At 39.1% G+C, this 13609-nt stretch overlaps 2 protein-coding genes across 2 annotated transcripts; both read right to left on the minus strand.

The window, feature by feature from the left end:
- Nucleotides 1-412: 412 nt before the first annotated feature.
- LOC115743550 lies at nt 413-3892 on the minus strand. Its single transcript, XM_030678387.2, has 7 exons — nt 3610-3892; nt 2242-2284; nt 2047-2139; nt 1901-1963; nt 1404-1499; nt 1163-1240; nt 413-724 (listed from the first exon to the last, which is right to left on the minus strand). Exons 1-7 carry the CDS (start codon nt 3765-3767, stop codon nt 638-640), a joined length of 618 nt encoding a protein of 205 aa, XP_030534247.1. The 5' UTR covers nt 3768-3892; the 3' UTR covers nt 413-637.
- Nucleotides 3893-12933: 9041 nt separating this feature from the next.
- Nucleotides 12934-13290, minus strand: LOC115743464. Its single transcript, XM_030678251.2, has one exon. It carries the CDS (start codon nt 13288-13290, stop codon nt 12934-12936), a length of 357 nt encoding a protein of 118 aa, XP_030534111.2.
- Between the last annotated feature and the right edge of the window lie 319 nt (nt 13291-13609).

A 13609-nucleotide genomic window follows, 5' to 3' on the forward strand; every position in this document is an offset into this window, starting at 1 on the left:
CCCTCAAAATTATTCTGAAGACCTTTATGGTGATCGCGAGGGATGCCTGGGCAGCTCCACATTGAAGGGCCTCTGTTAAGTCTCATGTGGAATTCATTTCTGTTGATGATATTCATTGTTGGTCTTTCGCTAGGATAATTGCTGGGGGTTGATCTGATGGGGCAACAATTGACCGAACATTTTTTTTTCCAATGAATCAATGAGGAGCTTGCTTCCAATGGGTTTTAGGCAGGTGCGCAGGAGAGCCGATAGACGATAACGATTGAATAAAGAAAACCAGAAAAGGGCAAAAGCATATCGATTCCATTTTCAACAACAATAAGGACCATGAATATGGACGAAGAAGGGGCCTTAAAGCAAAGATTAAGTGAAAGCAAACCGTTGACCAGAGGAAGAAATAGGGGAATCAAAGTTCATGAAAAGTCTTCACTCACAATTGAAAGCAAAAGCTAGCATTACCCTTAATTGAAGGTCTAATATTTACAACCGACCCTGGCCAAAGCTTCATTGACATTGGGCTTTCGTATTATTTGCTGTGTTAAGTACATATTATGAAGGCTGAGACACCGTCCATGTGTTATCTTGGGAGTTATGCTTATGTCTAGTTTATCTATACATCATAGGAGGCACTCGCCAATCAGTAAGCCAAACCACCGGAAAAGGCGTCTCCATCGTGAAGCAGAGATTCTGTCAGCCAATAACCGTCCCAAGAACCACCAACCCTCTGCAAGTTTAGAGCAGCAAAGAGATTAGCAGATTGCTAATTTGACAAGAGGACCAATCATTCCAACAACCATAAGCGTGCCTACAGAGTTAAGCAAGTCTGGGATTAGCAAGTATTTAGCAGCACAAGGTAAGGGCAACTATGCTAATCTGATAACAGGCCACAAAGAAATAATAGGCAAATCTGACAAGAGATGTCAATGATTCTCCAAAGGCAGAGAACTTGTTAGAAGCGCCGATGGTTCCATTGACTTGCTTCAAGATCAGGGCCTACAGTGACTAGTTCGTGCATTTTACCCACAACAAACAGAAGATCCATCTGAACACTACTTGAATTATGAACTAAAAGATTCAGCATGTCAGAGGCCTCATCAGCACACACCAAGAATTATGCTAAAAAGCAACAATTTTTGGACCAGTATAGGTTATGCGAGCACACCTGAACCAAGGTAAATTCAAATGTTTCTTCCTCTTCAGGACGTGATCCTTGTATCCATACCCGCTGCTTAAATCGATTCTGCAAAGCAGATGTGAAACAAATTAATTACTAGTGAAGACTGTACACGGTAGCAAAACTGTAAAACTGAAGCAAGGGAATCAACACTAAGCCTGATGAGAAACACATGGCCGGTTCACTTATTGACCCTACTTGCACATTGTTATTGAAAGTAAATGTGTACCTCTTTCACCAATAGGCTGCTCAAGATCTTCCTGTCTTTGTGACCAAGTAGAACTCGGTAAGTGGAATGGTGAAAGATACGCCTAAACCGCCCAAACTGAGAAGGCGAATGTCAAAAGGGGTCAGTGCGGAACCTTACATATCTCCAAAACACTCTTGCTTTGATGGAGAATATGTTGTCACTTGATGATAAAAGGCCATTTCATAGCATTAGAGGAGAAACTTAGTTTCCCAATCTGCAACATGGAGAACTTTTTAATGCTTGAAGACTTGAAGTATTTATGTAACCAACATGTACCAAACCGGAAGTGGCATTTGACCAATCACATGACACATTTGTTCAGCATTGCACATTTTAATAAAACAATGGTCAGAGAATGGCGTACTTTGACTACTCAGATACCCTTCAAAGAGGGAACAGCATAAATTTTCAAACTCAAAATTTCTACAAGGTAATGAAGTACCTAGGGAGTGATTTAGGACTTTATGCATACTCACCTGCCCCAGGTCGAAGAAGGGTCCGAAGTAAGGCGACCTCTCAAAAGGATCGAAACCAGCAAACTGGGGCAACAAGAAGTCACCCTTGTCAGATAACCTTCCAATTTGATGTGAAACCAATCTGTGAGGTATGAGATGTAGCCTACCCTGTACATAACCTCAATGCCATAATCTGGTCGGGGTTGGTCATTGTACTTCAGTGCGTCCAGCTGGTGCTGCACAGCTTCCTCTGCACTAAACTACAGGAAGAATCTAATCTTGATTGATGTACACTGAACAAGTGGCTCTACATTACATAGTTTGCAGAGAGGAAAATTTCTCTGTTAAGTATAAGACATTACATTTAGTCTTGGCCCAAAAGGTCTCTTCTTCCGAGATTCAAGCCTGCAATCCAAAACAATCCCGAATTCATGAAATGCACATATTCATTTTACCTTTCAACACAAAAGAGTCATAAGCTAATCTAGGTAGAAAATTTAAGCTTAAAGAAATACAGTGAAGTAGAGGACTACTTTCACACCCCCATGCTGATGCACACGTAAATGTGCATAGACATGAGCATGTAAATTGCCCTCAATATTTCCCGAATTAATACGTTTCATTTTAGTAGCCAAGGTGGGTATTTTCAAGACAAAAGGGGAGAAAAAAGGCCAGCGAGATCATAGTCACATTTGTTATGCTGCCTCTCTTGGACAGTCTAATGGGGTTCCAACACATTGAAAACTGAATGCCAGGGAAGTTTCTAGCCCCCTTCTACTTCTCTATCTATCCTTCTTTCTTTCCTGTTAGTGAAGACATACTAGCAAGATAAAATAACTGAAATACAGTCTTCGAATGCAGGCAACTGGTTGGCCGAGAAGGAGAACAAACAGGATGTATTTGCTCTATTGGCACTTTCATATGCAAGCAAGGTGACTGAGGAAATGGAGGAAAATATTTCCTGATGTCTGCGTTTCTACTTCCTTTCAAACCAAATAAGAGGAAATGGAGGAAGGAAGAAGTATCCTCCCTCCCAGACCGGGTCTGGCAATATTTTACATGAACTGACTGTTTGTTGAAGCAGATATGGGAACTCGGAAATAACATAAACTCATTAGAAACCAATTATTTAGCACATTCAACAACAATCATAAGACTTTGCAAAGACATGAATTAATAAGCGGAATTCGGCAGGTGAACACCAATTGTCACCCATAATGGGACAAAATTCATGGTCATGAAGTAGAACATTGAGCAGAACCAAATTTTAGCATTGTCCCCCCTCTCTTCCACATTACGAAGATCCCCACAAAACAAGTTCGGCGATGACGGTACAAGACGCGCTATTGACTCATAGGCTATATAAGGTGCAAGCGAAAACTAGAATTGGTGAGCCAAACGCAAATCTTTCGCACATGAAGGTGTGGAGAACCGAATGAACTTGTGCCATGAACCTAAAATCATACCCTATACCGTTTCTTGAACCACTAAACCAAGCTCAAGAACAAAGCCAGGAAACAACACGTCATATTCGTCTAGCTAAGCAACTAGCGGATTGGCCATCCACCATTGATGAATCGATGCCTCCGATTTCAAATCAAGAAAGAGCAAGGGCTAACAAACTCTCTGCAACAAGTCCGACCCATATATTTTCATTAGGAGAACGCCGAGGATCACAGGCCCTTTGCACCGCAAAACAATATAACGACGGGTCTCTGAAGAAACAGTACCAATCGGCGGAGAGGAAGTCAGGAACGTCGGCGGAGGCCTTGAAGCGTGGGCTGGCGGAGACGGTGGCGGCGTGCCTGTGGTCGCCATCGGACTGCTTGAGCTTGGAGAAGAGAGGGAAGGGCCGTGCAGATGATGACAGAGACGAGCAAAACGACATCGCCTCTGTTTCTCTTCGGTTTTCTAGTCGTGGACGGAAGATGCGAGGCTGGTGAGCAATGGCGTTTTCTTGAAGATGGGACGGGGGCTGTGTGGATCGAGATCCACCGTCGAAACGCTCGGCGACGGTGGGAATCCAACGGTTTCAACGGACAAGTGGAAGACGTGCACTCTTAGCAGGACACAGACAAGCTGCTTCGTCTAGTTTCTGACTTTCTTAAGAAAAAACTTATTTTTTGAGCATTTTTTGCTTGTACTATTTTAAGAGATTAATGGCAAAAAAAAAAAAAATCTCAAATTGGCATACCCATTTTATATGTTCCTTAAATTAATTTCCACCCAACAAAAATGTCGCAAATTGATATACTCGTATCATATATACTTCGAACTAATTTGTTTTTTCACAAAAAATTCTTAAAGCAGTACCCATGCTGCATTGATAAAAAAAAATTCGCTTTCCTAATTTGGGATTTTTATGCGAATTTTGTGGTAAATGTGGCACCGGTATCGGTTTGAGATTTTTTGTTAAAAAAAATAGTTTGGCTGTAAATAAATTCACGAGTTTGGAATTTTTTTTATGGTATTGACTGACAAATTCCAAACTAGTGAACTTTTATTAAGTAGCTTCCAATTTCTCTCCCCCCTTCGAGTTTCGACTACTCTCACTTTTTATTCCCTTTTTCAGACTTTTTTCCTACTTTTAATTTAGTGTTTTACTTATTTCATTGCAATCACCGGTTCGTAACTTTTTGTGAGACAAAAATTAATTTGGTACGTGTCATTGGATACTAATTGGAGATTTGTTTAGACGAAAAAAAATTAATTTCGGATAAATTTATCATGTGTACCGATTCAGATTTTTAATGATATCTTTCCAAAAAGAAAAAGCGGTACATTTCTTTTTCTGCCTTGCGACGGAGTATCATGAGACAATGACCAGAGCACAACCAATTTTTGTTCCCTAAACACAAAAGTAGATACGTGCATATTTTCACGTGCTTGCGCAGATTGTCTATAGCGTGCTACGGATTGTTACATTCTAATTTACACGCGTACGTAGTCATTGTACTCTTCATGTGTATTATACGGGAACCAAGAGAATTCTTAAAAGAGTATTCTGTGGTAGTAGTGCACAAGGGCTTCGATTTTTTTATTTATTCGCAGTTAGGGTATGCAATACCTACAAAAAAAACAATTAAAGAAAGAAAAAGATCTTACAAAGAATTATACATAGCTTAAGATTCCATGTATGGAGATTGAAATGTGATTAATAAGTATGTGTAAGCCTCAACATGCGAGCCTACGAAGAAGAAGATGCTAAAGGCCAATTGCCCAGAGTGCTATTCATAACTTTTGACAGGACAATTCGAGGTACAGAAAAAAAAAAAAAAATTCGAGTAATCTTACGTTCAGGGCTTAACTAAGGAAATGCCTGCCACTTTCGTATACCTAAAGCAGTTTCGAGATCATCCAAATCATGCGGTGATAATGCTTCTCTCGTCTTTTTATGGGGTTATTTTATATCAATTGTGGAAAGAGTGAAGGGATGATTAATTTATAAATATGAGAGGAATCTCACCTTTTGAGCTAGTTTTTGGAGGATGAGAGAAACTCAAGAGTAGCCAAAATTGGTATCAAAGCTTAGATTATCAAAAAGTCGAGTCCCGACAGTCACATGAGAGAGATACATGTTATTGATTTGATCTAAATGGGCTAGTGGTTAGAGCTCGGGTTACCAATCGGTTCGGACTCAATAGTCACACGGAAGATATGGAAGTACCTGTGTATTCAATAAGAAATCTTAGTGCATTTAGCATATCATTTTTTTTTCTAGGCCATTGCATTGAGCAGCTCTTTAATAAGGAAACCGCCACTACTCCGACCCAAAAGGATTGGCTGTGAGCGTGGAGTCCGACTGTGTTGAGAGCATGCAGAAGTCTCTTAAGTCCTGATCAACGCGTGCACTTATCACTCGAGCCCGTGCCTTTCCTTGCAGTAGGGAAACGAATTTAGTTGCTGATTGGATTGCTAGGGCCCAAGGCTCTGGAAGGTTGTCTTGCAATCGGGTCTTGTATCCCCTCCTGCTGTTTTTTGATTTATTTTGCTCTGAAGTTAAGGACTTGTATTTAGTAAACTATTCTACGTGAATGATATTCTTCTTTTGACGCAGAAAAACAACTATATATACTACCTCAAAGACGCATACTCTGTCCCTCCCATGCGAAATCGACAGCTCTCTGACAAGCTCAACCGAGCCCCATGGCGTCTCATCAAGTCTTTCACCATGATCTGATTTCCACTCCGCGGCAACCAGCTATCCGTGAAATATGACATTTTCACATTTCAAAACTGCTCGATTGAATAAGAAGATTTTGATTGATTATCAATCTCAAGAATTATCTACAATTGAAGATACTAATTATGCGTGATATCTTTTTATTTTCTATTTTCTTATCTTGTATGTTTACTATGATGTTACAATTACATTTATGAAGATAGGTGTTCGAGACGGCCCCTCGAAGAGATGCCATTTGAACGGCTGCCTCCTTATCTATAAAAGCTAATATATAACTTCCAAGGGGCAGTTTTTTTAACGAAAACTAACAAATATAAGAACAATGTACGAGTTTTTCTCTCCCTTACAAAACACAGACAAGCACACTAAAGGCAATAGATCGTTACTTTGAGAATCGGTCGGATTTACTTTGTGAAACATGAATATCTTCCTCTGTGATCATATTCGGACCATCGTGCATTGAAGATTCATGGAGGATGCGTAAGTGATTCAATGACATTCCATGGAAATTCTGCAATCAAACATCGATAGAGGTTAGTCAATTTTTTTGATATTAAAGTCCAACATTGGTATCAGAGCCTTAGTTAGAATCTATGCCTTGTTTCCATCGAGTTTTGGCTTGATTACTACGCCGAATTTTTGAATGAATCATTGAATACGAACGGGGTACGCAAGGCGAGTCTTGGGTTGTGGACCGTTCTGTTTGGTGTGTTTTGCGGATTATTCATTCGATGAAAATTATTTTTGAATACATGGTTGGACTGGTCTCATCGAGACAAGAAAAATGAGTGGTCGTTCACCTCCGGTGGAGGCCGAATGCTGCCGCACACGCTTTGACGGCGACGGCCCACCAACTCCATGGCGAAACGTCACTTGTGCGGGAAATTTGGTCCAATGAAAATTGTTTTTGAACATACCATCAGACTTGTTTCGTCGATACAAGAAAAATGAGTGATCGCCCGCTTCGAAGTGGCCGCACATGCCCCCACTCACTGTGATGGCAAGCGCCCAGTAACGAATCGGTGCGACCCGACCCTTTTGAACCGAACCGATTGACCGTTGACCCAGCCCATTTCGGACCCGATTGGCTATTGACCTAACTCGGTTGATCCGTTGACCGAACTCTGGTTTGACCTGGTTGACTTGTTGACCGGTCAAATGTTTACCGTTGACCCGAATGGTCAACATGGTTGATTGCTGGGTGTCACCAGTCTTCAAAACGCGCGTGTGAGCACGTATAAGTTCCGATCGAAGAATAATGCGGCACCCAAGAGAGTGAAAATCATCCTATTCAGAAAGCGCAATGGGAAGAAGGACAAGGCCAAGATAAAGTGCTACAATTGTGACAAGATGGGTCACTTTGCTCATGAAAGCACCGAGTCGAGAGAAGTAGCGAAATACTACATTGCTTTAAGCAATGCTTTTGTCATTAGCATTGTAATGCTCGTTGAATTACATCCTATGTGGATTGTAGACTTAGGAGCAACAGGCCATGTAGCTAGAGATCGAGAAGCATTTGTAGAGTACCGGCAGATACTACCCGGAATAGATATATATATGTTGTAAATAACTCAAGAATTGAGGTGAAAGATATTGGGACATGTAAATTGAACTTACATGGTGGTTGAACTCAATTCCTACATGATGTCCTCTATGATCCTATAATTCGACGGAACTTGGTTTTTGTTGTTGTCCTTCTAAACTTAGGTCATGTTTTGAATTTTTATGGTGATTGCGTTGATATTAAGTTTGGAACAGTTGATTATGGTTCTGGTTGTGAATTGAAGGATTTTTTGATTTTATACATTGACTATGATATGTTTAATGTCAATGTTGATAGTTGTTTTTCTTTAATCGCATCTTCCAGCAAGGTGAATATTGATACAAATGTTTGGCATGCTAGACTAGGTCATATTAGGTTAGAAAGAATAAAAATGTTCAGCTAGAGAAGGCCTTTTATGGTCACTCGCTAATATCGATCTACCTTGTATGTGAACATTGTCCAGCAGGAGAAACAACTAGAAAACCATTTGGTAAAGGAATCAGGCCCGAACTTCCATTGCAACTTGTACATTTTGATATTTGTGCCCATTGAATGTGAGGGTGGAGCATGGAGTATCATATTTCATCGTGTTTATAGATGACTTCATGTACTTCGGTTATGTTTTTATGATCTCCCATAAGTTAAAAGCATTGGATTGTTTTAGACGTTATATAAATTTGGTAGAGAATCAGTTAAACAAAACAATCAAGATATTAAAAACCGATCTCGGATGTGAGTATTTATTTGAGATATTCGAGCCTTTTTGTGATGAAAATGGTGTTATAAGAATTTAGGCTATTTCTTATACCTCACAACATCATAGGTTTGCTGAGAGAAGGAATATAACCCTATTGAAAATGATTAAGTCTATGATGGTACATGCAAATCTACCGATCTCATACTAGTGAGATGCGTTGGTGATTACCGCCCATATACTTAAGCGTGTGCCTTCTAAGTCAGTCACTTCCACTCATTATGAATTATGGACTAGTAGAAAATCATATTTGAGCAATCTGTGACCTTGTGAGTGTGCGAGATATGTACATGGCTCTTCCCATAAATATGAAAAATTATGTCCTAGAGGGACGAAAAGTATCTTTATTAGATACTTTGAACACTCTAAATGGTATGTGTTCATAGGTGAACAAGTTGATGGAAGTGTGACTGAAATGGAGTCACGAGAGGTCAAGTTCTTGGAGAATAATTTTCCTAGTAGAGGTGAGATTGATAAGGATTCCAGTTATATGAGATGGAAGATCATGATAACATACTCACTAATGTTGATTGAGGAAAATAATGATTTACCTCAATATATTAGACCTAGTGAGAGTGTTGCATCGTCTAGTAAACTGAATCCACATGGAGGTCGGTTACATAAGAGTAATCGTACAAGCATTCCCCATCTTCATTTTTGAGATTGAAGGGAAAGCATTTATGATTACTGCACAAGACGATGCATAGCCTATGATAGTTGAAGGCTCTCTCATCCCTTGATGAGGAAGAACAGAGAAATATTTTTGAGATCAAGCGTAGGGCGGATGAATCCGTTGAAAAGTATGAGCCTCGCATTGTGGCTAAAAGCTATACACAACAAGAGGGCATAGACTATGTAAAGACGACATTTCTCATTAGAGAATAGATGAGGAAATCTATGTGAAGCAACCAATAGATTTCATAGCTAAAGGTTAGGAGCGTAAACTTTGCAAGTTTCATCATTCGATAGATGGCTTTAAGTAATCATCTAGAAAGTGATACCTTCATTTTTCATCGAGCCATAAGTTCTTTTGGGTGTTCGACGATAAAAAAAAGACTACTGTGTATGTCAAACAAACCGATGATAAATTTGTGATTTGATCACTCTATATGGATGATATTCCGTTAGCTTGGAATGATAAGGATTTAGTTATCACCATAAAAGAATGGTTGTCCTTTCATTTTCAAAATGTCGGACATGGGAGAAGTTGCTTTTTATATGGGGAGTTAAGATACAAAGTGATTGTTCATGGGAGCCTTCTTGCTCTATCTTAAAAGTATTATATTAACAAGATTCTTGAACATTACAATACGCAACATTGTGATCCCAATGATATCCTTATCATACAAGGTGCATGCCCAAGCTCTGAGATGTGCTCTAAGATTCTTGTAGAAAAGAAAGAAATGAAAAATGTTCCTTACACTAGAGCAATCGGGAGTTTGATATATGCTATGATGTGTACTCAACTCAACATTTGTGATTCTATTAGGTTAATGAGTCACTACTAGTTAAATCCTGGTCAAGTACAATGGAAAGTAATGTAGAGAATTTTTAGATACTTTGAAAGGTAAATATGGATTAGCCACTCCATTATCAAGGGAATTATTCACGCTTAATGGGTTGCTTCGTTGCTGATTAAAGAGGAGACCTAGATAAGCGTAAATCGATATTTGAAATGTGTTCTTGCTCAATGAAGGTGCAAGTTCTTAAAGAAGCGAGAAACCGACATGCACAACTTTATGTATAATGGAGGCTGAATTTAATGGCATGCTCTGCTGTAGTGCAACAAATATTTTGGCTAAAATGTTCTTGAAAAATTTAGCCATTGTCACCGATGTTCCAAGACCAGTGACGGTTTATTATGGTAGTCAAGCTGATATTGCCTATGTGAAAGATTCTAAGTATCGTAGTACAATGAAGCGGGTTGACATAAATGATAACTTCATTAGAGATATAATAAGACTAGCACAAACACACATATATTGTTAAAAGGTATGTCCTCAGGCAATGATTGGCTCACTTACATGAGCAATCGCTTCAAGTGTTATGGTAAGCGAGTTGAGATGAGATGGTATGTACGAAGGATGCTTTGTGAGCAAATTCGGTACATAATATATTTACTTTGCCTTGATTGAAATCAAATGAGGTTTTTGATTAATATGTAATAAAATCGAACATGATAGTCTCACTATTATGTATATCCGATGGAAGCCGGAGGTGAGAGCTTAATTAGACGCCGTGGAGAGTGAGCCGATATAACACTCGAGCTAAACATATGTACGTGAGAAGCATGTAACTTTGTTTAGACTAAGATCTGTATAGTGGATATGTTTTGATAAATGATATATGCTTTTATGTGTTATATTTGACCTATAAGAGAGATGGGTATGATTGTCCCTATTTACTCATTGCGTGAGTCTTTGAGGTAAGTGATGAATTAATTACCTCATTTTGTACCCTAAGTTACTTCTGATTGTGTTCTCAAAGTGGTAGATCAATGTTGCTACTTTAGCATGTTACCGATGGTCATGAAATTAATATAGCTTTGTGGGACTTGTCTAGGAAAGCGATTGTTCTGAAATGAAGAGAGACATGAGCGCAAAAGAAGACTATTCTTGTTTTACATCTACACATGTATTTACTGGTCGACCAATTATATCGTCTATTGGGGATGCGGATTTAATTATAAATACACGATAAGTTAAGAATAGTCAAGTATACCTTTTAAAGGGATAGGTATACTTGGAATGATGTCACAAAATATGTCTAGGGTGTTGTGAGATATTGTTTTTCCTTTTGGGGTTGTAGCTATTATGTATTCATAATAGGTGTATAACTGAGATCCCAAGTGCGGGTGTACTCACTAATCACGTGACGTATTTGCAAGTATGAATTGTTTCTAAAGTAGTCGATGTTAATTGCCCCAGATTTTTGATAGAGGATTATCAAGCCCTTCATGTCCGAGTGGGAGATGCTACAATTACGTTCATGAAGAGAGGTGTTTGAGAAGGCCCCTCGAAGAAGTACCATTTGAATGGCTGCCTCCTTATTGATAAAAGCCAACAGATAGCTTCCAATGGGCAATTTTTTTTAACGAAAACTAACGAACATAAGAACGACGTACGTTCTTTTCTCTCCCTCTCAACACAGACGAGCACACTAAAGTCAAGATTGCTACTTTTAGAATTGATTGCATTTACATTGTGAAACATGAATATCTTCCTCTATGATCATATTCGGACTATCGTGGGTTGACGATTCATAGAGGACGCGTCGGTGAATCAACGACATTCTTGAGCAATTTTGCAGTCGAACAAGGATAGAGGTTAGTCGAATTTCTCGATATTAAATTCCAACATATGATATCACTCTTTGGCTACTTTTTTATAATGGTATCTCTGGTTCCATGGAAAGAAAGGCATACTCACACACCTTACTTGGTTTTTAGCCGACCCCAATAGAATCGTGACAACTCCATATTCATGTGAAATTCCACAATGTAGTCACTCCAACCAATTTTTATCAAATTACTGTTATGGCATAGTACGGGAGAAGTGAGAGCCGAAAACGGCAAAAGTGAAATACCACTACTTCTAACGTTATTTTACTTATTTCGTGAAACGAAAGAGGAGCAATGCCCCTTCTTTTAGAATTAAGGTCTGCGCATGCGGGCCGATTCGGGCGGAAGATGTTGTCGGGTGGCGAGTTTGGATGTAGGTGCCCCGGCCATTAACATGATGAGGAGCTCGTCAAAGGCCACGAACCACCGCTTGAGGAGGACGTTTCATTACTAATTATTTTAACCAATATATACTATCAATTTTAGGAAAATGAAGTTCAAATCATTTATTTTTTGTGAAACAAATGTTATCTTGATGTGTCCCTTAGTGCTGCCCATGAACATATTTTGGATGGTAGCATGAAAGAAATATTATCTTTGCTAAGTCTCGACATAAAAGAGGATACTACTGATACAAGTGGGCAATTAGTGCTTCTAAATAAGTCATAAGTGTAAATCTTAAATCTATGAAGATTGGTTTCTTTTTTTTAGTGAAGATTTTCAGTTTTTTCTCGTTCTCTTTCTCTAAGGCGGGTTTCGATAGGTTACGGCTTGAAATGGAGAGTTTTTTTTGTCTTGCATGATTTGCATGATGTCCTATGTTTTTTTTTTTAATCGAAGCATGATGTCCTATGTTGATTATAACTTTCTTTTCCCGATGACGTGGAAAATTTAATGTACAAACTTCTTTCAATTATTTAATCATTGATTTAAATATTACATCGTAACATTGTTAACATCGGGGTTGAATTGATATTTATATAATAATTTGAGTAGTGATTATTATAATTAGTGATAAACGTTGTCATTATAATCATGCCTAATAGTTGTATGGGACCTCCTCAAACCGCCTTTCCAAAGACCCTACCAACAATTCTCAAAATAGCTTCTCTCCGTTGACATTGGCTCACTTCTCCATAGGACAATTGCTGAGGGGAATCCAATAGAAAACTTATAATTCTTTCATCCTTTTTATTCTTTACACGTTTAGTGTACTTCAAAATTGGAATAGCTCTCAATGAGAGGGCTTTGGAGGGGATACAGAATTGGTAGCCGCGACACGGTTGTTCCACATGTCATTGCTCCTCTTGTAGAGATCGGAACTCGTCCCCTTGGGCGGCTTGTGGGTCGAGAGGATCAACTTCACGAATTGGTCATTGCAGGCTTTCCCCGCCTTCACGAGCTCACGACAACATTCATTAGTGGGTGCAGAGGTGTTGGCATAGACTACGATTTGAAAGAGATGATTTCCACAATCGGTAGTCATTCCCTTTGCGCAATCGGGGTTTCCAGCAAATGTAGCCCTTGGAAGCAATGCGACGGTGACGACCACCAAGATCATGATAGCAGACAAGTTTTTGAGCATAGCCATGATGATATTTTGGGGATGGGAGGGCTAGAAAATTGTTTCGGATCGTTGATTATTTGATGATGTACTTGATCTAGAGATGAAAATTTATATAGCTTGGGAGAAGTAGTGCATTAATGGATTCTTCAGTTATGATTGAGAAATTTATGTAGGAAACATCATAGTTTTTTCTCTTGCAATAAATTCTTCTTAGGTTTTACTATTCCTCAAGGATTGAGGGCCTTGTTATCTCACCATGTTTTCAAATCAGTCATTTGCCAATAAAATAGAAAGTAGTAATGAGTTGTTCGGTTGAAGAGAATTAGCCTGGAATGAATGAATA

The sequence above is a fragment of the Rhodamnia argentea genome, chromosome 4 (assembly GCF_020921035.1).
Source record: "Rhodamnia argentea isolate NSW1041297 chromosome 4, ASM2092103v1, whole genome shotgun sequence".
Taxonomy (NCBI): Eukaryota; Viridiplantae; Streptophyta; class Magnoliopsida; order Myrtales; family Myrtaceae; genus Rhodamnia; species Rhodamnia argentea.